At 49.8% G+C, this 26837-nt stretch overlaps 1 protein-coding gene across 3 annotated transcripts in view; it reads right to left on the bottom strand.

Annotated features, from left to right (window-relative positions):
- Positions 1 to 311: 311 nt before the first annotated feature.
- The window catches only part of LOC116952254 (uncharacterized), a 77595-nt gene continuing 51069 nt past the window's right edge, over positions 312 to 26837 (bottom strand). For 2 of the 3 annotated variants that reach the window (XR_012946996.1, XR_012946995.1), the window contains exons 11-20: positions 25283 to 25372; positions 24362 to 24607; positions 23519 to 23646; positions 22922 to 23148; positions 21688 to 21791; positions 18356 to 20280; positions 15824 to 17784; positions 15044 to 15130; positions 13132 to 14909; positions 12105 to 12167 (exon numbers count right to left, since the gene is read on the bottom strand). Coding sequence is in view for 1 of the 3 variants with exons in the window: in XM_076074211.1 (XP_075930326.1) it covers positions 11092 to 11183; positions 11942 to 12167; positions 13132 to 13217; positions 15044 to 15130; positions 15824 to 17784; positions 18356 to 20280; positions 21688 to 21791; positions 22922 to 23148; positions 23519 to 23646; positions 24362 to 24607; positions 25283 to 25372 (5172 nt within the window). In the remaining 2 variants the exon portion in view is untranslated. Of the gene's footprint in view, positions 11184 to 11941; positions 12168 to 13131; positions 14910 to 15043; positions 15131 to 15823; positions 17785 to 18355; positions 20281 to 21687; positions 21792 to 22921; positions 23149 to 23518; positions 23647 to 24361; positions 24608 to 25282; positions 25373 to 26837 lie in introns of those variants that run through there. The other variant, XM_076074211.1, reaches the window with a different exon arrangement.

A 26837-nucleotide genomic window follows, 5' to 3' on the forward strand; every position in this document is an offset into this window, starting at 1 on the left:
AGGTTCCTACAAGTAAAATATTAAGCCTATAAGAAAGTCATATAGACTTGTCCTTTGTATGTGCCAGGTCGACTAACCCTTAAATCTGGTGTGGTGTGAGACAAAGGCGGCCAGGCAAGGTGCTGGCCACACCACTCCCTCGTGTGCCGTGCCAATCTCCATAGGTGCAGGCTCACAGCACTTGTCCCAAGTCTGTGAAGGCTATACGGGGGATCTTTTGTCTTGTGATGCCAATGTGATGCAAAACCATTAGCAAAATGGGATAGTCCATGTCAGTTAATGCTGATAATTTAATAAAACGAGAAATAAACTCATTCACCCACCAATTTATTTAAAATTCAAATTTTCCACAAAAGAAATTCTTAAAGCTGCCACTATCCAACTGTCAAAAACACTCCATCGACAGAAAGCTGTACAACACACAACATTCTTAAAATTATCGTTAAGAAACTTCAAGTCCTTCTAGTTTACACTCTAAATCAAGACCCCCACAAACATGGAAAAATAACAATACCAACAATAATAATAATAACCCCCCCCCCCATCACCCATCAGGTCACAGAAGACGTTCAATCAACGAAACCCCCTAAACACGACGGATGGACGGACAAGGACGCAGTGGGAGAGGGGGGTGCAGGGTGTCTGCACGCCGTCTCGGCGGCGTCACGCAGCCAACCGGGAGAGCCTCGGTGAACGCCGAGACGGTGGGCCAAAAAAATATACAACCGACCACGCTCGACCCCAATACATCATCTTCTCATGTCATCCCCTCCTCCTCCTCCTGCCAGGACGACGCGCAGTCACGAAAACGAAACAAAACCACCGCAGCCGGTTAGCACCTTCGCGCGGCCGTTTTATAGGACGGCCCTGTTTGGATTGGGGGGTCGAAGGAAAAACGTTAAAACCGAAAAGAGACGACGACGTAGGGCCTCAACGTAATCGCGACACCGACGACGTTCGTACGCACGGCGGCTCCACGTAGCCTCCTCGACTGGAAGAGCGCTCTCCCCGGAGTCCGCTTGAATACGCTGTCGAGTGGCTTACAGCATCGCTCGCAAGCGAGCCGAGCATTGTGGGCGACTCGCCGACGATAATTTAAGAGACCCGTTTAAGCGACCTCTGCGATCGTGTTCGACTTGCGTGTCCGCGTGTTCACGATCGTTTAGTATTGTTGTACTATTCCGATTGTTATTTAGTATTGTTGTTACTATGCCGTGAATTTGCCGTTGGTGTAGCAGGGAGAAACCCATCTCCCGCGATTTTACAATGTTGAAGTATAATAGTTTCAATAGTTGCTGTAAAGCATCAATATTTTTTGCATTTAGACCCTAAATATAACCATATTGTAATTATATCCATAAGTTAACGGTTGGAAATATTGCAAAAATACTGAGTTCTATTTACAGAGTTGGTTGAGGTCACCTTTGTAATATCTAAAAAGAGTGAATTAATGTAATTTTAAATATCTATTCCAGCGAGTGGCTGAGTAACCAATGTTGAGGACAGTGAACGGACATCGCCTTCGTACCCCACCTCAATGAAAGTTAAAGGCCATCACTATATTGAACGGAGGTGGCCTTTAGAGATCTATGCAAGTGAATGGTTGTTCCCAACACTGAGATCAGCGATGGCAATGACTTCAATATAACTCTAGACAGGTTAACGGGGGGGGGGGGGTCGCTTCAACGGATCTTAAAGAAAGTGAACGTAGCCCAACGGAGTCTTGGCAAAACTGAGAAAGTGTGCCGTTTCAGACCTCCTTACGGCGCCCTTCCATCGCGCACGCGAGGGAAAGGAGTGCGCTTATGGCTTTTGTGTGAAACACTGTTGCGTCAATGTCGTACAAAAGTGGATATGAATGTTTGCATTGATGAGCCCTCTCTATACCGTGAGACGCTGGGGGCGATATCCGCCGTGCGGACGAATCCCACGTCCCCCGCTAGCACGTGGAATCGCCCACGCCTATGTCGATTACAGGCGGCAGCTGTTCCGTTACAAAAGACTGCAGTGATCGATTCTCTTTGTAAATGATAAGGTTCACAAAACAAATTCAGCGACTCGATAAAAAAACATTGCAAAAGTTGCGGCAGAGGCTTAAGCATAAATGCAGTTTGTAAAACCAAAAACCTTTTGCATTGCATTGAGATTCGTTTTGTTGGATCGTTATCTATTACAATTAAACAAACATCGCAATTGATTAACTTGCCACACACTCACCCGACCGTGCAATCAATTTAATTTAAACAATAATTATCATCTGCATAATCAACATTGCTACAGATGGTGTAATACCTGGACACTGCATTTTGAAGACACTATTTCCAGAACTAATTCTGGATAGGTGGCGGGGTCCATTAGAGCCCACGTGATCAATTAAAATAAATCCAGGAATTAATAGTACAAAACGCACACACAGTGTCCATCGCACTCGTCACACGTCAATGGAGCTGTGCATGAGCTATGGGGAAAGAGGTACAGGTCCAGGCGCCGTGATAGGATGGAGTAATCATCCCAAGACAATGATAAAACAGGGGACAAATGCATCACAAATATCGCCAAATGAAGTCCAGTAGCCAGAGCTGATATTGGTACCATCTGAAGTTGAAAAACTGTCGTCATGAAGAGCCAGTCTATCCACTGCTGGGAGAAGCCCTCCCTACACGCTGACCGTTGCATTACGGCACGTATGAGCTTTGTGCCACGATTAAATGTCACTCATGAACCGAAGTCATCGCTCCATCTCCGTGGTGGCTAATCCTCTCCTGAACGGCACCCAATGGGATTCTTTCAAACCTCTGCACAATCTCTTTCACTGCCAGTTTTATCCAACTCAGTGTCTAATTATTTGAAATGACTACATGCTTTTTTGCATTCCAAGCAACTGTCAAAAGTTTTGGATATTTTGTCAATTTAGTCATTTCACATTTAGAGACAGGACTCAAATGTAACTCAAAGTAGTCAGGCTGCAGACCAGGACATAGTACCCGAAGAACACTAAATTATAAAAAATAATCATGATCGTCATTAAGAATATAACACAATAGGATTAAGTTCCCTTCACATATCCGCTCTCCACATAACCAAATAATTACTATATTATCTAATGATTCATATTGCTTTATAGATAAAATAATGATTGGCTATCTTCAACTTTTCAAGAGCATTCATTCGTCCGATAATTTTGGTGAACCAGGTCACCGTTGCAACTCAAGTCTCTATCCTGGTCTGTTTGAGTTCTCACCTAGTTAAACAAAATAAACTTGATCATCACATTTTGTAACAAAAGAATTAAATAATGACGGACTATTAAGTCGTTGAAAAGGCCCTTGGCTGGCTTTGAAACTACCTCGAGAAGACAGCAACATTTTATATTCAAAAAGTCAATCTCCAAGAGTTTCTCGAGGATTAATACTGAGCCTGCTCCTGTTCTCTATTTAAATACAAATTCTGGCTCAAGATGTTCTCCATACTGCACTTCTACGCTGACAACGATGTTACACATGCCTGTCTCATTGGGAGATGAAATTAATTATGTATTTATACTGGAGGAATCCGATGAGCTATAAAGCTCTTTTTTAACAGATGTCCAGTAGTTTTGACTGGATTCTAACAGACGCCAAAGGGACCTTATCTCCTCAAAACTTCTGCTTAACACAAAACCAAACGCTTATCTTTTCTTAGCCACATGTTCCATTAGATCCCCAACGTTTGTCACAATATCTTAAAAAACGCTTTGCGGTTCTACAATGGAAAATCCTGCGAAATATCTCGGGCCATCTGGCTGAACTCACACCTGACATTCAGCACACGTACAAATCCTAACAAAGAAGTTACATATCGAGTCGGTTACTTGTTCGGAAATGTCTTACTTCACGAACTCACTACTAACTTGACACCCACCTTCATTGCCCATAATAGATGCTGTGTCATCTATACATCTGTTTATAACAGCTCAGATCACATGAAATCCTGTCTTCCATTCTTTCTGGCCTTGCAATATAAACATAGATCAATGTAACAATAATTGTGACCTAGACTTTAAATCTAGATACCTTCCGACAGGGATACCTAAATGTGTCCATTTTTTTTCAAAGCTATCAAGAGATCTGCCATGAAGTTTAGTGCGTTTAACCCCTTGCAACGTAGGGTGAAACAAAATTAATCCATTGCCGAGCTTACAGAATGCTCATTGATCCACAATAATGTATATTGACATGGACCAACGTGGTCCTGCTTATGCAGTATATGGCTAATCTCGATTAAACGATCGTCGATAATGAATGAAAGTTTGAATGAAACGGTTTCCAATATGTTTCTGCCTAATGAGTTAATTTGCACTTGTTTTTTTCATGACTTCTGCGAAAAAAGAACTTCATAGCTCATCGGATTCCACCAGTCTTTAAGCCTTAAGACGTTATTTACCTTTATTAATCCCTTCATATTGATCTGTCATATGTATGATCTGTCATGTGTTCGGCCTGCCGTTTCTCTCCTGTCGCCAGCTATTGACCTCGGCCGTCTCAAAATGGTCACACCTGGGGAGATAAAAGTCCACGACCACACCACCGGCCATCATCACTACTAGCGACGTGCTCTGTCCAGGCCCACTCGTCTCAACGGCCACCGTGTCTCGGATTCACATCTGTGCCCCTAATCCATGTGCTACTCGTGTTTATCACCAATTCCAAGCGTGCATCTCCCGAGGCATCTTGCGCACTTCGAAGTTTTTGCTCCGTTTCTTTCAACAATGTCCATGTTATATATCTGGCAATGTGCGATTGCATTTTTGACTGTCAAGTTCAACTTTTCAAAAGTCTGAATTATGGTCTAGCTTCTAATTTATATAAAAATATCACGTAATTAAGTAAATATAGCACTAAAGTTTTGCCAATTCGGATGGTACCAACAAGCAAACTATCTGGTCTACACCCACAAACTACATTCACACAGGGCATAGACTCACCGGTGGACATGCGATGTGGTTTAGTGTTTGCGATAGTTGATGGATTAAGATGTGCTGGAGTTTCTAGGGTAATGACTTGCGGTTATCAATAAGGATGATACAATTAGGGGATAGGGTTGGGATTTTTGGGTATGAGCTGCGATATAGTTTATGCTAGAAATAAAGTGAGCAGTCAAGAAGCTAATTAGGACAAATAGATGACTAATGCTCGTATTGGGGTAAGAGTTAGTAGCGTTCACGTCACATACACATGCAGCCTTGGGCAAGAGTGTTGGCCAGGGTTTAAGATAAAGCTGGGCACGAGGACAATGAAATATACTTATGGCCAAAGCTCACCCCCTAATGTGGCATCACCAGTGCATCGTTCGCCATCATAGCACCACTTTCTCATTATAGCACCGCCTGCCCCGACGCGCATCTCGTCATGACTCCATCGTTCAAGGAAGCCAAAGAACAGCGCTCATCTTTTAAATAAATTGCCAAGTCTGCGTGTGCCAGGCTAACATAAGTTTGAAGCTTCGTTACCCAGAAAAATACTTGATAGTCAATTGCATTATTTGGAGCGCTTTAAGCAACGTCAATGCAGCAACGTCACCACACTGCTCTGACAGCGTGTCCAGATCGTGATTTTAAATGTGTATTTAATTAGGAAGCTTCAAACTTGTGCCAGACAGTATGGGACACACAGCCTCGGTGTGTAATAGGGATGAGTTCCGAATGAAAATATTTAAGGTTTTGAATTTAAGGAAAAATTCGGATCGCTTTTGCGTTTTGTATTATTTACATTTATGTAAAACGTGTACGTCTTTTAGCGCCGACAATAGTGGCATTGCCCAATGCCACAAAAAGTTCCTTTCGTGACATTACTTCCTGCGGTGGGACTTTAGTGATGTCACATTTTGTAACGTCAAATTTCTGATGATCCGAAATTTCGTACCGGAGACAGATTTGTTTGGACTTTTCAGATTAATCCGAAATTTGAGAACATCCCTAGTGGGTACCTTGAAAGAGCTGCTTGTCCTTTGGGTTTTGTGTTACCTCAAAACGTCCCCCCGTTCCGTGGCCGCATACGAACAGTGCAATGAGGTCGGAAATACAGGTTGGAGGGATAGGGTGGGGGCTGATGGAGCCTCATTGCCACATGAATGGAAACTGGAGCCATACACATGCGCCAATTACTTAAATTGGTTGAAATCACGTAGCAACATTGCCCTCTACTAGCAGACTACATCCATCTGTGAAACGTAGCACCTTCGTGAGAGCCTTGCTGTAATGGCGCGAATAAAACAATTGTCCCCATATTACATTGCAAATAAAACCAGAGGGGAGGCCGTTTCACGCCCGAGGTGGATAGGGCTGTGGGGAAAGTATTCAACGCAATGAGAGGCTGAGAGCTAAATTAAATACCACTTGCGGGAGGCCAGCAGCGATTTGTTCTGTTGACCGAAGCCTGGCACATGATTGTGAAATTGTGATCACTGGCTCAGGGCCTTTAATTGAAATGATCGGAGCCTTGGTCTTGTTTGAGGAAAAGACACGGAGCCAGATTGACATCTTACCCCAACCACCACCTTAATACATTTACACCATTTCCATGCATGAGTATGTTGTTGCAAAAAAACGGAGAATAAATATATCGCCGATAAGTTAATGGAGCCCTATGACTATGTTGCAGATGTGCAAACGATCGGTCAAACCATGTTGCGCAACTAGAATAAAATACCATCAGAAAAACCTGGCACTCCCGGTGTACCAATTAAAAAACACAAAATGGGGCATTACACGTGGAACAACTTCTGATCACGCAAATGGCAATATTTATTTTCTATCGCATTAAAGGCTCCATTGTTATGGTCACATGTAATTAGTAATACATTGTGACTCATCAGCCCCCAAACACCCACCACCACCTTTTCACCAGCTATAGTTTCAAATGGGCTAAGCGTTACCCTGTGGCATTTTGGCCACAGGGAAACTCTCTCCCGACTTAAAACCACTATCTCTTTTGCCTCAGCCAACCGTAACAGCCTGGGTGTCGCGTGTGGGCGGTTGCATAAAATACCCTTTTTCACCCTTAACTTGCACCAATTAAACAGAAACAAGGTGAACATTAGCCAGCCTGACTGCTGACGAGACCCATGTCGAAACGGGACCAGAGATTGTTGCTTCAAATGTTGCTCGGAGAGTATTGGTCTGCAAAGCCGATGGGCCGATGGACAAGAACATTTTATTTATGTGGACAGAACAAGAGTTTTGGCTTGTATATACTTTAACCAGTGTGCTACAACAATGCAAAACGAGTGATATACAATGTCACTGAAGGTGTTTTATGCAACTGGCCACTGCCATCGCCAAATACATTTCTCCCTCCCTGCACCATGTAAATTGTAAGGAATTAACAGACGGCATAAGACAAGACATGTTTAGGTCGTACGGAACGCTGCTGTTGTGGGTTTTTTTTTGCTGTCGAGCGTTGGGCAAGGGGCGGTGGGCTCTGCCCTTCTGGGGCGGGAAGGGGGTGGGTGGGTGGGGGTCTGCGCCTCCGCCACCGCCGCCACCGCCCCCGCCCCCGCCTGGCGTTGCATAGACGAGTGGCCGAGTGAGGTCCTGAGAGCGAGCGACATTCCCTCATTGCTGGGCTTGGAAGCAGGTGAGTGGGTTGGAGAGGCGTGCGAATGGGGAGACAGGTAGGTAGGTTAGTGGCAGGAGGTGTAAATGGGTAAATGGGCATGTAAGTGGGTTGAGTGGCTGGGCAAGTGAATAGTTGGGTAATAAATTAGAGGATGAGTTGGTGTGTACATGGGTAGGCGAGTCGGTGTAGTAGACATGTAGATGAGTGATAGGTGGATTCATGTGAGAGTGGATGAGTATATAGGCAGGGCAATCGGCGAGAGGATGGGTGCACGAATGGATGGTGAGTGGGCAGATAAGCAAGCAGATAAGTGCATGGGCTGGTGTGAATACAAGTGTCTACTCAGGTGTGTGAATACATCGAGTGGCTATGTGAATGTGATGGTTGCTACGAAGGGATGTGGGGAAGTGTGCAGATGAAAGTGGTTATTGAATGAGTAGGTAAGTGGATAGCTGAGTTGGTATGTATGAGAGTAAGTAGAGTGGGAGGGGATAAGTGAATGGATGGGGGTGTGGGTAGCCGATTGGCTGGGCAGTTGGACGTGTGGGTAAATGTTCAACGGCTGGGCACCAAGTCGCGGCACACAACAGCCCCAAACCGAACGCTCCCAACAACTGAAACACACGCTCGCTCCCCTGGGTGGTGCGGCAGGGGCTCGCAGAGGCTTGCTGGGCCCCCCCCCCTCCCCAAGTCCCCAGCGAGAAAAGACCTGAGCTCCCTCGCGCCCCCCACGAGGGTCCGCCGCTGTCCCTGAGCCGAGGACCCGCCGCAATAATTATTTGTTCGTGTGTTCGTTCGCGGGTTAAGAAAAAAAAATACTGTTTTGTGAATTTAATAAAATCGTCCGCTTCTACAAAATTCCATCATCCTTTTCCATTGTTGTGTTTGCTTTATACATCGTCTTATTATTAAATAGTGCGCCCGCACAAGCACCGAGATGAGACCGACACGGGCATCATACGTAACGAGACAAAACGACCCAAAAAACCACATGGACACAAATTCAACGTAGAGAAAATAAAAAAAGCCAAGACAGCCATTACAAAAAAATATCAAACAAAAAAAATCTTAATAAATAAATCCGGTCAGAAATTGAAAATTTCTCGATTAGGTATTTACAAATAAATTGTCCCAACAGATAAATAACACTAACAGGGCAAACAGGGGTCCCTACAATGCAACCCTACTGGCAATTTAGTAACAAGTATGTACACATGGCAAACCTGAATGAATAACCGAGGAGCGAAATCCACCAGACTTCTTCCTACAGGGATTACCTAAATTCAACAATCGGCTTTCCACCTCCACAGCTTAGAATCTGAGCAATGGTCTGTTGTGCTGTAAAACATGCTCTTCTCCGTAACTTCCCACAGTTTATTTATTCCCCTACGCCATCATTATGATCATCACTGTTTATATATAAAAAAAGTTTGTTCCGCATTAAGATTAGAATTACAACGTGTATTTACAACCAAAGAGCCACCGTGGTGATTGATTCAGACGTGATTTTTTTGGCTTGTTCAGCCAGCTGCAACAAAAGAAAAATAAAACCCCAATAATTCTGAACATTTCGGGGTCGATGTGGCATTTGCGTACCTCCTCGACATCACCCAACTCTGCACGCACGTCAGCCTAGGCATTCCGTGTCAAAGCCGCTTTGGTAGGGGCGGAACAATTAATGTCCTCGTCAATTCCATGACTTGTCACGACTCGGAGTGGAAATTTGATCCAACGGTCGGATGCGTTTGTTGTTTCCTTACATTGCGGTCAGTCTCATGGCATCTCTGCGTCTGCAAAGGTTTGTTTGCAATTGTGCTGGGGAGCTGCTTCAGGAACTGAATTCAGTCTCAGCACGTGATGCAAAATGCCAAGACACCTTGCCAAACATCTCACGATACAATCGGAAAACGCATCGGAGAGATGCTTGTTTTGTCACGAGAACTTAAGAATGCAAATTAAATTAAGGAAATAAAGCGTTTGAGCCACACTTACCATTTTGCAACACAGTGGTGCCTAAAATGGATCGGTTACGGTTCTGTGGCACACATTTCAAGTGGAAGCAGTTTTGAATATTTAGTTTTTAGGTTTATTGTTCTCAATAATCAGTCCCCGCTATATTGAGAAGACTCCAGAACTCGCTTCCGAGTTTGTAAAGGGCAAACCTGCCCTTTAAAACGGGGAAACGTGGAAGCAAAACTAGGAACATATTTCACCGTGGGTACGCCCTTTTACGTACGTGCGTGCGGGCAGAGTGACCGGGTTGAGAAGCAACGCAAGCGTCACTGCGGTTCTACCCCAGACAAACGTCAACTCTGAGAAACTTCCGGCGACGACTTTCAAAACAAAAACCAAAGCAGCGTCCAACGTGAAAAACGAGTGTTTTAAGACCTGAGCACTTCGTCGAAGATAACGAGGGAAAAAAATCACCGGTTCCGAGAATGAGTTTCCAACACGGACATGTCGTGCATTCGTGCGATCCGCATTTTACGTTTATCTTGCTCGTCGTATCGCCTGTTATTTCCCCCCCTTTCTCCAAACGCGGAATAAAACTGGATGCCACAAACAAAATAAACAAAAACGTGCACGCGTGCTGGATTTTAGACAAGACTGCTCCCAACCGTGATATCGTAGCGGCCCCGGCATAGCCTGGCAGACACACCAGATCCGGTTCGAGCGGCGCGGCAAACGTGGGACCCCCTCCTCACTCCGTGTGAGGTCGAGTTCTGCTTTGCCGTGGACGCGCCTCGCAGCGCGCCCACGCCCCACGATCGCTCGAGTGCAAATCGCAGCCCTCCCATGGTGGGATTTTAGTGTAAAATAATGACGAATGTTACTTTTTTGTCAGCTCTCACGTTAAAAGCGGGCTTTTTCCGCTCGTGGTTGTTCACCAGCTTCAAAAAGCACTTTTATGTGCAAGTATCTAAGCTCGGTTCCCTCCTCCTCTCTTGCACACCGGGTACGCAGTGCATTTATTTTTAACGTGCACATTGAGACGAGCGGGAGCAGAGAGCTCACCTGCCGGAGCTGTCATCCCCCCCCCCATAACCCCCCACAGTGACCAGGCAGGAGTACCGCAATTGAAATCATCTCTTCTACAATTAGCACCAAAGCCAGAGCAACAATTATTCAGGCAATAGGTTGAGAAGGGATCGGGAGACCCGGTTTAAAACCCGTGATCTCGTCCGATCCAGACAATTCCACAGCACCAAATAGACCCCAGAGACTGAAAACTGCAAGCAGCTCCATTAAATAAATTCAATCCACTTCACCAGAACCGATTCAATTCATCGCGCACACCTCATTCCGTAATTGACGGCACAACTAAAAATAATAATAATTCGAGTTCGTTAAGTACAAAACGGAAAAACAAGACAAAATACACAAACGATGACGAAGAAAAACATTTCTCAAAGTGAGTCACGGCGGTGCGACGTGATCGTAGCAAAGGCCCTGAATGTGCAGAAGCGTCCGCAGCGAGGTTTGGCGCCCCCGTCGCTCACAGCAGCATGCGGCCGTTCTTGTGGAGTTTGAGGATTTTCCCCAGGCGCTGTTTTGCCGTCGCCATCCCTTTCTTAGGACGTTTCAACCCTGTGGAGAAGGACGAAACATCGTCGTCATCATCACCATCAATGCGATCATCGTCCAGATATCAAGTCGATAACACCACTGGAATGCAATTTGGGAGTAATAAATAAATTATATTTGTGAAGTGCTACAAATATAAGCCGAATGGAGGACATTGCAGCCAGGAGTGCAACAGGCAAACTCGCCTACGTGCGGTGAACAGAACGATGGGAAACAAGACCATACCACCCCCTCCATTATCCTACGCACAACGAGCCAACCAGACCCTTACCTACCTCACCAGCTCTCCCCCTACCACCTAAGCTGTCTAGCTTAGACATACTAGCCATACCTAATCCTAACTAACTCACCCAACCCGTCCCTGTGTGTCTAATTGTAACTAATCAAACAGACCTTGGCAACAGCCCTATCCCCTTACCCAACTAGCCTACGAAACACAAAACCCTAGCAAACGAGCCAACCTGTCCCTAACCAGCCTTTAGCACGAACCCTGCCCCGACCCCAAAACAGAACTAGCCTCACAAACATTAGCTCTACCATAACCCTAACAACCGAAGGCAACCTGCCCATATAACCCTAACTCTAACTCCATCCGTCTAAAAACTCCAATGTCATCACTTCCGTCGGCGAGCCCTTTACACTTTACGTTCTTCTTCCACTGCCTGCATTCAAAGGAGCACGCAAAGCCTCTGAGCAAAGCCCTGAAGGTGCGCCGGTGTCATCTTGGTCACCCCGATTTCCCACGCGGCGCCGGCACTCACCCCTGTCGGTGGGGCTCTCCAGTCCAGTGAGCAGCGCCGTCCTGCCATCGGCTGCGCCGCCACCACCGCCTCCCGCCGATGACGAGTCGCTGTCGTCCTCCACGCAGTCTGGTGATCGCTCCCGGTCGGCGCCGCCGGTCCGGCAAACTTGACCCGTCCCATCCGATGGTGCGCGGTCGGAGTCCCACAGCCGAAGCCTCTTGATGGGCGGCGACAGCGGCAGTTCCTGCGCAGAGGGAGCGGCGACCGTGCCCGTTGTGATGCTGTGCTCAAAATGTTATTATTCACCTTCTGTGACCCTCCCCCTTCCCCCGCCACAAAGATTACATTTCAACAGAACTTCTGGAAAACCATTCATGTTGTGGAAGAGTTCAGATTTTTCAAGACAAAGTCATCTACAGCCCACTGTACTAACTGCCGTCTATTGTACTCTAGACAAACAATTAGTAGTTAAACTTTAAATAAATGTGTGAATGCATTATTCAGTGTTTACATTTTATAGTCTTCACTTTAAACCTCAAATTGTTTTGTTTGGTGCTCTCTCACTGTCAATAACAATCTGCCTACCCGTTCTCCAACCCCTGAACTATCTGTCCCCCACCTACTCTCCTTTCCCATCACCAGGCAGTCTTACGCCCCCTTGTGGTAACTCCGGTTCAATGGTACAACACAGGGCAGAGTAGCGTCAAATATCCAGCACTGGCCAGTGGGGTGGTAGCGTTATGGTAGCCGTTCAGAAATCTGAATTGTTTACAGCCACTGCTGAAGCGGATTTTGGAGTCTAAATATTGTTTACAGCCAGTACCTGCAGAGATTCCAATGCCAACCCAAACCCTTAATGACGAACCTCAACCTAAAACACTAACCCCTAACTCCTCATTGAAAACCCCAACCCTTCACCCATAACCCCCCACCTTAATCCATAACCCCGACCGCTAATTCATAACCCCCAACCCTTCACCAAAACCCAAAACCCCCAACTCCGAACCCATAACCCCCCACCCCTAAGTCATAACACCCAACCCTTCACCCAAAATCACCAACTATTCACCCAAACCCAAAACCCCCAACTCCGAACCCATAACCCCAACCCGGAGGTGTTAGGGGAGTGGCAGGGTGGGGGTGATGCCCCCCCCCCATGCTATCTTGAGATAGCAGCCAGGTGAGGTGCAGGGTGCTGGATCTCTCACCTGGGTGAGGCGGCACTCTGCCTCGGCCGTCCTGAGCCCCGCCTGCAGCGACCAGTCGCGGCGCGGCGCTTCCAGTTCCAGCTCATCTGGTGGTGACAAACGACAACGTTATGTACCGCCAGTGACAACAGCAGAAGAGACCCATTTACGTATCCAGGAAACGCTTCCGACTTGGGTCTTGAGGCAATATATTCAATTGGCTCCTGCTGCATTGGGAAGTTTGCATTAGAAAAATGTGAAAATTACTCGCAAATTACCTTAATGGGTAGAACCACGTAGCTACATCATCCCCGGACTATCAAACTACTGCGACTGTATTTGTCTGTGAAACATAGCACCTACGTGATGGCCTTGCACTGTAAGAACGGTGCACATACCAAATGTATGAATATCTAGGGATGATTGGCTGATGAACGAGTAGTCTCTGCGTGTGGGAGGAGACCAGAATGCATTGAACGTCCACAAGAAGCTACAAAAATATTTTTTGTCCTATTTATGACTCTCTGCATGAGCAACCAATCTCACCTTGATTAGGAGGGCTTGCAAGGCAAGATTGAAAAGCCAATATCAATCAGGCTATTGTGTGTAAACACAGGCAATCCAATTAAGCCTTTTCCCAATTGTAAGCTTATAACTTCGTATATCAATGCAAGAATGATGGATCGCTTGGGGCCATTCTGGGCATTAGGAATGTGACGATTCACCCCTGTGGGATCGAGTCATTTTAACGATTCGGGACCTACAATTAAAATATTTATCTGCCACTGCGGTTCACTTAAAATCTACAATACAGTGCTTTTACCCTGTAAACAGAAATCAATTGGAATAATTGTTATGCTAACAGTGACATTCCTATAGTGAAAACTTCTCAGTCCACCGCTAACCCTTCCCCCCCACCCGACAGCGAGTGGCAAGATCGGTAGAGGCGAGTGGAAGGCGACGTTACCGTCTCTGGCAAGTTTCTCCCGACTGAGGCATTAAAAGCTGACAAGCGACGGCCGCTCCCGGGCAGCCGCCGAGGGTCCCCGGCGATGCCCGGCAGCTCCACGGCACGTGCCGCATCTACCAAACGCTGCATCTCTCCCCCGGACATTAAACCGATGATGGCTTTCTTCAGTGCCTCGTACCCTCTGGACGGGCTTGGGAAGAGCGGCACAGCCAAGCGGAATTCAAATGCACATTTGTAGATGATGAGGAAACCCATCGAAACTATTTGAATGCGTGCAGGCTGGAAACACAAAGAACAACACGCGAAGGTGTGCCGCTCACTAACAGCAGGCAGGCCCGACTCTCATCGTGCCTTCCATGCGCACCATGTGACCATCACATTGTTTCTAGACCAGTGGGTCCCCCCCTGCAAGGCCATGGGGAAATGTAACCGTTGCAGATCATTAGATTTTTTTCACGAAAAAAAAACACATTTTTGTTGGCTCGCTTAAAACATGAGCATTGACGGTCGCCCGTGGGTCCATGAATGGTGGGGAACCAGGGGTCTAAGGCCATCAGCTCACTTTTAAGCTGGCGACCTAGAGACAATGGCCACATGACATGCACACAAGGCACGATGGGAGTCGTGCCTTCCTGCCGTTCGCGAGCAGCACACTTGTGCGTGTCGTTGTTCCTAACAGCCCAAGAGGAGCCGAATCGAGGTTGTTGTATTTTTAGTTTTTGGACAGCAGCGCATGGTGGCGGCTTCAGAGGAGAGAGTAACGTTCTCAGACACACAAGCAGCGTTGTGCCAGGTGGCTCTCGCCGAAGGGTCGCCCTGCAAGGGAGAACTACAAACACAGACACGTTCAGAGCGCTTGCTTTCAACTTCAAATAACGGAGTACAGCAGTGGTGGTGGCAGAGGATTTTGGGTGAGAAATGTGCGGATTGAGAGAGGGCAAAATGGCCGTGAGCTATCGTTACCTCTCGGCATCCACGTGTCTTCCCGCGAGAGCGTCTCACTGATCATCAACTTCGGCTCGTCCTCTTCCGAGTCAGAAGAGGAGAACACTTGTGCAGAAAACACAAACGACAAGAGGGGGGAAGGAACAAAGGGATCGTCAGCCGAAAACACGCGTTCATTCATTTCCATAAGTGTTTGCACTTCGAAGTGCTTCGGTTAGAAACACCGAGGCTGTGTTCTCTAGTATGCCTGGATGAAAAAAATGGGCAAAGTTTTGCCAAATCCTGGCCAGCAGGCTCAACAACTTAAATAAACTAACTCACAACTATGATTATTTGTTATTATTTTACTGTCAGAAAAAGTGCAGACCTTTTAAAATCAAATATTGTTGTAAAGAGTCTCAATCATTCCTTGTACTATGAGCAAGGCCACATAACTTTTCTTTGGGCAGGTTTCGCTCCAGTGATCTTTAGGAAACTGGCATAGAAAAGCCAACAGTAGCCAACAACCAGAGTGAGAGGTATACAGGACGTGGTGTGCTGGGTGGAATAATTTTCCAGGTGGTCGCCCTCAGACGAACCTGGCTGAAAGCAAGCCCTGCTGTCGACCAATCATGGGTCAAACACAAACACCTTTCAACAAATTCTGCTTTCATTGGCCACAAAACTCCAGGAAAGATTTAATAACCATGCCCATAGTTTCAACTACTGCTTTGCGCGATGGAGTTGTAAGTCCAGCAGCAGAACATCCAGCAGCTCGTAATCATGGCATAAACGCGCAACAAAAGTGAGGAGTCTTACTGTAGGCAGATTCCAACGACTGGCTGTGCTTCATCCTCGTTTTCTCCCCCACGTCAAACAGTCCCCTCAGCAGCAGCGGCGGGTTCGGAACCTTCTCTTCCGGCGCCGCGGAGACCGGGGGACGCACGGCCACGCGGCTGTCGTACAGGGTGGAGGGCGGCGGGGCCACATGGCCTAGCGCGTGGCCGTCAAAGCTCCCGGGGGGGCGGCCGGATATCGCCTGCCTCGGCGCGCCGGCTCGCGGCGGTGGTGGGTGGTACGATGGCATAGGTCTGGCGCCAGCGCCGTGGTAACTAGCCAGCGGGTGCCCTCCTGGCACCGGGAGCGGTGCCCTGCACGGGCTGAGTGGTGGAGGCTGCGCTGTAGCACACCTCTCCGGCGCTGGGTGCCTCTCGATAGCGGCACCGCTGCCACCGTACGGGCCGTAGTACCCTGCTAGCGTGCGGTTAGCGTAGGGTGGGATGGTGCTGCTGCTGTCGCCGTGGACAATGTGACCATTTGGCGCCCGCGAGACCGGGGGCGCCTCAAAGATCACGGTCCTGGCTGCCGTCACCACCGAGTTCTGCCGTTGAGCCTGGGGCCGGTTGTCGCCAGGACGCGAGGCCAGCCCGCCGTCCGCTGGCAACGGTGCGTACAAGGCGCTGGTGAGGCAGTCCGCCGTTGAGTAGCGCGCGTGGGCGTAGGAGTAGCCGCCTGACTCGGGGGGCAACGGCCCCACTCGCTGCTCGTGGGGAGGGCACCAGGGTGCCGTACGGCTGTCGATGACCGCCTTCTGCGTAACACCCATTGAGACAGCGCCCTCGGTATCGCGGTAGGGCATCGATTTGGGGTTCAGGCGGCTGCTGTAAGAGTCGTCACGTAAGCTCGATCGCGCTGGAAGCCAGGGTGACGCCTGACTTACACGCTGCTCCTGCTGGTGCTGCTGTTGGTGCTGCTGGTGTTGTTGCTCCTGTTGGTGCTGCTGGTGTTGTTGCTCCTGTTGGTGCTGCTGGTGTTGTTGCTCCTGTTGGTGCTGCTGGTGTTGTTGCTGCTGCTGGTGTTGCTGCTGCTGGTGTTGCTGCTGCTGTTGCTGCTGCTGCTGGTGTTGCTGCTGCTGCTGGTGTTGCTGCTGCTGCTGGTGTTGCTGCTGCTGCTGCTGGTGTTGCTGCTGCTGCTGGTGTTGTTGCTGCTGCTGCTGGTGTTGTTGCTGCTGCTGCTGCTGGTGTTGCTGCTGCTGGTGTTGTTGCTGCTGCTGGTGGTGTTGTTGCTGCTGCTGCTGGTGTTGTTGCTGCTGCTGCTGGTGTTGTTGCTGCTGCTGCTGGTGTTGTTGCTGCTGCTGATGATGATGCTGGTGATGCTGCTGCTGCGCTGCGACATTCTCCCAGCTGGGGGGCGGTCGCGCTATCACGCTCGTCCCCACGGAAAGAGACGGCACGGGCGGTGGCGACGAGGCCACTTGGCGCCCTGGAGTCGGCGGCGGCGATACTTCCTGCCCACCGGGGGTCGGGGGTCGCGAAGTCTCCTGGGCGCCGGGGGTCGGCGGTCGCGAGGATGCGTGTTCCCCAGGCGACCCTGGCGGCGAGCGCACGTGTCCCGCCGGCGTCGAGGGCCGAGACGACGCGTGGCCGCCCGGCGTCAGCGGCGGAGAGATGGCGCGCGGGGCAAGCGGCGGGGGCGGCGACGTGGCTCGGTGGATTTCCGGCTGCAAGGATGCACTGAGAAACGGCGGCGCCGCAGGGCCCGCGTGCCTCCGGGACGGCGAGGTGACGTGGGAGCCGGCAGGAACAGACTGTGCACTGGCGTGCGAGGAGCGGCCCGTGGACGGCAGGGATATCGGGAGGCGGCCGGGGGCGAGAGGCGGCGGGGACAACGGGCCGTGCGGCGCCGTGTGCGTCGCCGCCTGCCCAATGGGGCCCATGGGCATGTTGACCATGGCGAGCATGCCCTGGATTGCATCGACGTTGGGAGAGGTAGGTGTGGCCCTGTCCGGAGGTAAAAAGAAAAAACACGTGTTAACGTGACAATACGCACGACGATATGCGCGACCCTGCATCGATTCAAATGTATAAACAGTAGAAGATAAATAGCATCGTGTACGTGAGGAGAATAATTATCCGTACAGCGCTTTGTCGATCCATTGCTGGACGAAGGTCCTCTCGACGACATGTCAATCATACGGTTGTTTGACCATACTTCACCACGCTGCTCAGGTTGGGCTGGATATCACTCGCCATCGATGTTGGAAATCGAACAAGTTGGTGGGTTCACAGCGCAGTGAGCTAATTATCATTACTGTATGCTTGTTGACCTAGCAAACCCTCACCGAGTCTCATGACTACTGTCAAGTGCTCTGAGGCGGCGATGATTGCTATGTGTATTCCAAATGAGTAATGCTCATCACTAGATCAGTACTCCCACCCTGGAGATGTGCACAACTCCTGATTTAAAAAAAAAATACATAGCACACTGTGCTAAACCCTACTGCGCCACAGTCTAGCCCGCTTAGTATTATTGCCCCCCTAACTCTGAATATTATTGCCCCGCTGGGCTTACCTGATAACGCTGCAGACGGCGCCCGTCTGCTCGCTGGGCCTCCTCTCCGCCCTGCGAGCCGGCCCCTGCTGTCCGCCAACCTGTTGACAAACCGCCCTTAGCTGCTCCAGCAGGCTGTCACCGCCACCGCCAAATGCCAAGTTCCCAGGTTCGGCGCCCGGCATCCATTTCGCTAGGTGCTCCTCGCCAGAGCGCTGTCGGGAGCGAGCAGTTGCCGCATCCGGTAGGCAAGCGTTAGCCGTGTGCTGCTGGTTTGGTTGCTGATGCTGGTATGGCTGCTGCTGGTGTAAAAGCTGCTTCTGTGGCTGCTGCTGAAACTGCGGCTGGTGAAACCGCTGCTGCGGCTGCTGCTTGTCCCTAACCTGTGTCTCCAGCCACGATTGGCCACGCCAGAGCTCCTGGATGTGCCGCTTGTTGACTGCGCCGACGCCATCGCTCACTGCCGAATGGCCCTTGTCCGCTGGCTTCTCTTCTGTCCTGATGTCGAGCCACAAGGCCGGACGTGCAGGATGTTGCCGGGGCTGCTGCTGATGCTGCTGTTGCTGTCTTGGGTGTTTGGGTTGCTGCTGCTCTTGAAGATGTTTGTGTTGCTGATGAAGCTGTTGCTGTTGGGGATGTTTGTGCTGCTGCTGCTGTTGAGGATGTTTGTATTGTTGCTTCTGCTGTTGCTGCTGCTGAGCGTGATGTCGTTGCTGCTGCTGTTCAGGCTGTTGCTGCTGTTGAGGGCCTTTGTGCTGCTGATGCTGCCTCGCATCAATCTTAACCCCATTCTCAGACGACTTTTGCTTAAACACATTCAACCCATTCTTCTGCACCTCTCCCCTGTCCCCACAGCCCTTAATCCTGGGTTCTCCTGCTCCCTGCTGTGCCTGCTGCGCCTGCTCCTTCAAGGGTGGAACCTTCTGCCCGCTCTCCGCGCCGCCCGTCTTCGGTTCAGCTCGTGGTCCCTCGGTCGGGCCGGACTGGCTCTGGTGAAGCCGCTTCTCTCCCGCACGGCAATGCCCGTTGTCCGTTTTGACGAGCGTCGCCACTGCGGCTGCTGCCGATGTCTCCTTCAGCTGCTGCCTGGGGGTATTGGGATCTTTCCTGAGCTCCTTGCTGGGGGACTCCTGGCCCACCTTGCCTTCCGCAAAGAGCTGCTGCCGGTGCTCCTTGCCATGCGATAGCTCCCCACCACCGGAGGGCACCATCACCCGCCGCTCATTGTGCTTGGCCTTCTCTTCCACGTGTGCTAGGCCTTGGGACCTTGCTTCGCCATCCACCTTCTGCCTGCTGCTGCTGCTACTGATCGATTCCTTCACTTTCGGGTTGCTACAGTCACCGCTGCTGCCACATTCCTTCTTTGGCTGGACGTGGCCTCTCGACGGGCAGTCCTCTCGCTCCGACTCGGGCCTCATCACATGCTCCTTGATCTTCAGCTTCACCCGGACTCCCTCGCCGCAGGCATCCCTATCGGCGGTCTTGCATCGCTCCTTCTCTCCACGCGGCCCCCTGTCTTTCTCCCGTGAACCTCCACCACTGCCGCCACCGGCCTTGACCTCTGCGACGCGCGGGCACTCCTTGATGACGGGCTCCGCACCCTCCGACCTGTCGCGCCTCTCGATCTTGATGCGCAGCGGTCCCTGCTGGGGCAGCTCCCGGCCACGCTGGTCCCCGCTGCCGCTACGCCGCCCGCAGCCCTCCTTCTTGATGGAGAAGATCGGCCGCGAGCACTCCTTGCCCTTCGACTTCTCCGCCGCCTCGATCTTGATGCGGAAGGAGCCCTGCGGGCACTCCTGCACGCGCGCCTTCACTTCGCCCCGTGGCTTGGCCAGCGCCGGCGCGGCCGCCGTCTCCTTGGTGTCGGGCGATGCCTCCCTCTCCTTCTTGACGACGACCACGCACAGGCGCCCTTTGACACGCTCGTCCCGGCTGCCGTCAGGATCCTGCGGCGGGGGAAGGGGAGCCAATCAGTTTGCGTGCCAAACCTTGACGGCGAAAGAAAAGGCCGCACTGTGTGAGGGCTGAGCACGGTCTGCTGGCGGTGACGCAGCCTGGGCCGTGGTGTTTGTGATGAGCAGACGCACGAGTGTCCGTTTTACAACCGAGATGAGAAATAAGAAGCTACTGCTTTTGCGGTTGTGCCGTATAGCTCCGATGTGTTTTCCGGTTAGAATGCGCGCTGTACATATGAACAATGCGTGGTACAATCCGGAAACAAATCAGAGCGTTCAAGTAAAAATTAGAATATCCGAGCTATATGGGAGTGTACATTCCAGAGTAGTTTGGATACTTGACTGCTAGCGATTCTAGTGCCCCCAGCAGGTCACTCTAGGAACGGCGCTCAATGCGATTTTCCAATGTTGTTGATGTTTAACTTGCTTGTTTCAACACTCAACCATTACATAGCATCCGGGTCCAGCAGTCACATTAGTCTTATGAACCGACATTCCTGCAATATTTTACAAGCATCCAAACCATGAACTGGTTTCAACTTCTTAGTCTCATCAGGAGTGTGTGATCTGCATGGTGCAACTTGCAAATGAGAATTATCTGGTCCACAGTTTGGGGGGCTTCAAGAAAATGCTGCCCAAAAAAAAAAGCTGCCCATGATATCCATTGACAGATGTACAAACATCCACCAAGAAATCACAAACCACATTGTGTATAATTCTGGTATTCGTCGATACTGTGGTATTAAAGGACTGAGTGATAGAGGGAAAATGGGGAGATCAACATCCAGCAGCCGATAGACAATGGCATATAACGAACAATGTGTTTCAACCACGTGTGTTTAACCCCATCAAGCATAGAGATGAGTCTCAGTCCATTCACAGAATAGGACAAAAGGCAACATATAACATTTTATTTTCACTTAATTGGCATATATCTTGCTCTGAAGATGCCTAAACTTTAGTTTGTCATGTGATAAGGTATCTCTATAGTAGGACAAGTGAGAGGGTGCAGAGCCTAGTGTGGGCGAGGGGGAAATGAAAGGCTCACAGAAGATCTGCAATATCTAATTTCAAAGGTCATTATATAACCAGGAGGATTGTAAATGTCTTTGTCTCATGGCAGACTTCTTATACCCGTGACATAACATCGATAAGCCCAAATAGAATATAATTGGTGGAAACAGATTTTTCTGTAAAGAATTAGGTCAGCGAATACCTCACTTCTAAGCTCACTGGCTTATGATTAGAAATGGTATCACAATGACTCTTGACACATTTTCCCAACTGTCGTCACGTGCATTAAAATCAAGACAAAGGAACCGTCCTCTCCCTGTGTGTGTGTGTGGGTGGAGGGGGAGGGGATGCGGTGTTGGGAGTGCTTGGCCGGGCAGCGCTAACCCGGGAGGGTGCGCCGGAGGAGGTGGGGTGGCGTGGCGAGCAAGCGGGGCTGGGCGCGCGAGGTCCGTCACTTCCTTCCGTCTTCACGGCCGCCCCCAGAGCAGCTGTGGGGCAGATGGGAGCACACGTCAGCGACCGCAATGCTCACAACGTGCCAACGCGCACGTGCGCGGTTTTGGGAGCAACCAACTGGGCCATGCCCAGCTGGGCACACACACCCACGCATGGACACGCCCACACATACACACACACGGACGGACGCACTCGCTCACGACCAAACACACCCCCCACACATGCGTGCACGCGCGTCTGCTCACGCTCGCAAAGATAAAGCTCCCCCGTGTAAATTTTAACAATGTTGGGGCAAGTGCTGTTGGTGATCAAGAGGAGCGGTGTGGTTTGCACCATAAGGGTGGTGGGGGTGGTGTGGGTGGTGTGGCTAGAACACGACCTTTGCCTCCACAATGATCGATATTTACACACCGCAACAGTGATTGATATCTACAAACCACAGCAATCTAGGGGAGGCCCAGGACCAATTTAGATATTAGTCACTGTTGTTGACCGAGTGGGAATCCCACTCAGGTTAGATGGATCGTAGCACAGAAACACACGTACACACATGCACATGCTTATGGCCAAACAGCACTGCTCCCTCCTGCCTCTGAGCAGGACACAATCGAAAACACTTTTTTAAACTGAGCACATCGACGCAGCCTGAGCGTTGCTTAACTTGATCACGTGTGGTTATGATGAATTGTGAAATTACCAAAGTTAAAATAAAAACCCACTGATATTTGTACAAACCAGGGTGTTAATGTCACAGCCCAAATTTAGCATTTATTGAAGATTCTCAAGTTTTACAAATTTGGAAACTGTACTTAACCATTCTTCCTAAAATAGCCTTACCAGAAGTTGCCGAAAGAAAACCCAAGCATCTGGAAAATCCCGTTTAGGCTAAAATAAGAACACTGCAAACGAGATCTAGATCAGCAAACAACTTCCTGCAAAGGGAGGGAATGCATGTCCACTGAAAGGAGATGGAATGAGGCCTTCATCCAGCAGTCGATTGATCATAGCCGATTGATGATACTCCGATTGATGATGACGATGTGTGCGCACGAGCGTGAGAGATGGCGGCAGTTTTGGGGGGGGGGGGGGGGGGAGGTGGGGGCTTCAACCATCAATAGGTTGACCACAGTCGACGACGAATCATTTGCGCGACCACACGTACCGCACTCGGCGGGCTCCGCGTCGCTCCTCTTGGCTCTGTGCGCCGGCGACGCGCCAACGCCGGCTCGCGCGGTGGCGCCCTCGTCCGAGTCGTACGCGTACGCGTCCCTGCCGCCTGCACTGCCGCCGGGGCCACCCGCCGGCGGAGTGGAGCCCGGTGCCGACATGCGCGTGGGCGCCTTGTCCGGGACGCACTTGCGCTTACATGGCAAACGCCCTTCGCAGCCACTGTCGGTACGGCGAGGCGAGGCGAGGGGGGGGGGGAAGGCGAACGTCGATTGGTGCGCATTTGAGATTCGTGTAAATCGTTCAGCGACACTGACCATTAATTAACAAATAAACAGTGGTAGCGTCACTTCGTAACTCCCACGAAATTTCCGGTTTGATCTAAGCTTAATTTATGCTCGCCCAACAAGTGCCTTTGATCTTGCTGGAGATACAAACGAAGTCCACCTGGTCAACCACAGGCACCATCGAATGGCTTTCCAAACTCAACACAAAGTTGAAAACCTGCTGTTGTCTTTCATGCTTGCCATAGAAAAGTAGGTGATAATAATCTATCAAATCACCACTTAGAAGGTGATTAGTTGGTGCTCACCTGTTCGCATTGCCGTTGGCTAGCACGAAGGAGAGACGAGCTTCCGGCGTGCGGAGTTCTGGCTCAATCATGGCCAGCTCGCCGGGACGACTCCACACGACGCGGAGCAGCGAGCTCGGCACGTCGTCCTGTTGCCGTTGCCGCCGGTGCAGGGTTGGGAGTGGGGAGGGATGTAGAAGGGGGTAGCACAGGAGGAGGGGGGGGTCAGCTGAGTTTTAAAATCCATTTGACAAAATATTTTTAAAACCAACTATTTTAATCGGCAGCAATTTTGAAGCACCAGGCATCTGGCCTCCAAAACTCACTGCAGTCCACGCCCAGTGTGGCACAGAGACAATCGACGATGACACCATTAAGCCCATTAGATCTTATGCTTAAAACACACGTTTTGTAGCTGGTGCCGTTCATCGGCTAAATCAATCTTTATTCCGTACACGCAGGCCTCTGAACGTGGTGCCGAGAAGAGTTTGGGGGAAGGCTGCCACCTCACTTCCCGAGCCCGCTACTCAGGATACCTCACTCTTTTCGAGAAGTTAACTGCACTACCTCACTTTCCTAGCCCACTACCCAGGATGCCTCACGCTTTTCGAGAAGTGAAATGCAGGTGGAGGGTACTTCATTCAGACAGGTGCCTAGGGTAGAGGCACTTCAGTCCAGTGTCTTTCCAAGGCAAAGGTTGGCAAACAAAATAACAAGAGGCATTTTTTTTGTTTAATTCGGTAAAAAAAAACTTCAATATTTCAAGAGCCGCAATGCACGTGAACAACGTCACGAAGCGGTCCTGAAAGAGCCGCATGCGGCTCCGGAACCGCAGGTTGCTTGACCCCTGGTCCAAGGTCTCACCTTCTCCTTCTTGGGTATGACCATCTTCCTGAGCGTCTCCTTGGTGTGCAGCTCCAGGATGTCGAGGTTGGGAATCACCTTCACCTTCTCCTTCGTCGTCTTCTTTTTCGCCTTCCTCCGGCCGCCGGCACCGCAGCGCTCACGCTCCCTCTCGCGCCGATTCCCGGCGGCGGTCCTGCTCAGCACTGCCCTCCGCCCTTCGCCCGTGCCTGTTAACTGGCGGCATGGCTTCCGGGTCACCTTTACCTGTTGGCGCAACCGCACACGGCAGCGCGTGCATGCCGTTAGCGCCATGGTTGCCGTTTAACATTTGAAGGGTTGTTAAAAAAAATTTAAACAATACATGTAGAATTCCGTTGTGTGTGCCCACCTAAAAATGATGTATATATTAGTCCATGAGCCTATTGGATTTCCAGGCCAATATTATCCAGCAACATGGTTCAAAAAGTATGGTTTTGGTCAAAGCAGGTAGACTGTACGTGGTACAGCCGTTTTGTCAATCCACTGGTGGATGAGGACCTCTTCCCCACGCCATGCAGGTTGTTTGTTGGGGTTATTTGACCACATTTCGCCACCACGCTGGTCAGTGCGGGTTGATAAAAGTGGAGCGCACAAACGTAGCCCTGCTCCATCCAGTACAACATCGCCCCACAGCAACCTGTAACGACCTTTATTATGCTGGCTGGTTTAGTATCCATTCGGGCAATGGTCTATATTCATACCTCGCCTATGAAGAAGGACCGCGCCAAAAACGTAATCCGCTAATGGGATTTATTATCCCATTAGGGCCTTGTGTTACTGGCCAGCGTGTTGAGCTTGTCATTTACGAAACGAAATAAAACAGCACCAATTTATTTTCCCGGTAAATACCGCGTCTCTGTGCACAAGCGAGCTGACGGGCGGATGGATGGACGGACCCACCTCCCCCAGCTGCAGCTCTTTGCCGAGCTCCTTGATGAGCTGTCCCGGCCGCAGGTTGTCCGGGATCTCGCGCTCGTGCTGCTCCACGTTCTGCCGGCGCACGCCAACAACGGGTAATGTCACTCGTGCACCGCTCTGCTACGTCCCGTGGGCACGTAACGATCAAGTCCTCCTCCTCCTCCTAACGTTATCAAGTGACTCCATCGTTAAGTCTTGGAATCGCAGTTGGATTTCGGAATTGGTCGCGCCTTACTTTATGGGGCTCATTTAAATAGTCGTATTTGTAATGTATCGTTTTTTTCTGTCTCATTTGTAAAGTCCATACTGTTGGACCCATATGTAATGTATTGTTTGTACTGTCCATACGGTCCCATTTGCAGTCTCATCTCTACGGACTCATTCTTACTGTTTGAACTGCCTCATATGTTGTCTCCCCCCTCTACACTTTTATTTGCATCGTGTGTACCCTTTTGTCTGTGCAATATCATTCACCATTTGTTACTTGCACTGTCTGTATGGTCTCACTTTATGGACTCATTTGTACCGTCTTGTCTGCAAGAATTGTACTACCTGTCTGTAGTCACATCTGTCCTGTCATATTGATAGTTCGTACTATATAGCCTGTATAGCGTGACAACAAACATCGGACGTCTCAACCATGCCGTCTGCCTTCTTTGTTCCCCCGTATATTTCACTGCGACCAATATAGGCTAAAGGAATAACTGAATTAAAAAAACTTGCACGAATCAAATGTTCTCTAGTATTACGCTAACAACGCAATGGTTGGTACCGACGGTAACCACCTGATCGTTACATGCCCACTCGTTACATGCGTCCGGTGCCCATTCTCCCCCCCCCCCCCCCCCTTATGGTTTATATCTTCACAATGCGGGTCAAGGTCATTCCAATTGGTTTCCAGCTAGAATGGCCGTTGTGTGCCGCTCGGTTCCAGTTCATGGCCCCGAACCGGTGATGGATATTCCACATTCCTTTGGCGAGGGCGAGCATGCCCACAGAACAACCACTGCAGACTCCCCCCCCCACCCAGCAAAAGGGTTGCCGAGTTGATCAACTTCAGAAGGATGAAGCACTGTCAACAACCCCTAAACTTGCGACCTTCCGATCACAAGCCATGCGTTCCAATCCAATGCACCACGGTTTCGATTTCCACTGTGCACGAGCGCACATACTCGCAGTACACACGGGACTAGGGTTTAAATTATTTGCCACAATGTGTGCAACATTCACAATGTGACAATTACCATCGTTATTGTATTTTGCATTTAATGACATTTATGATGAGCTGTGCTCTAAATTCCAGCACAAAGCTTCCTTGAAGGGTCTTCAGCCGCAGTTTACAAGACAAGAGGCTGCCAGAAGCTTTCTATTAATTGCAACTTTTAAATCTATCAAGCTTAGAAACTTAAAACACACAGGGAAATGAATAAACGAATTACGGATATGATGACGTATCATCGCCATACCCTCAATTATAATACGCTTTACAAAGCACTAACTTCACAGGTAATAGCTATTTATGTAGCATTAAAAAAAA

Source organism: Petromyzon marinus, chromosome 46 (assembly GCF_048934315.1).
Source record: "Petromyzon marinus isolate PM22_M1 ecotype Great Lakes invasive population chromosome 46, UKy_Petmar_22M1.pri1.0, whole genome shotgun sequence".
Taxonomy (NCBI): Eukaryota; Metazoa; Chordata; class Hyperoartia; order Petromyzontiformes; family Petromyzontidae; genus Petromyzon; species Petromyzon marinus.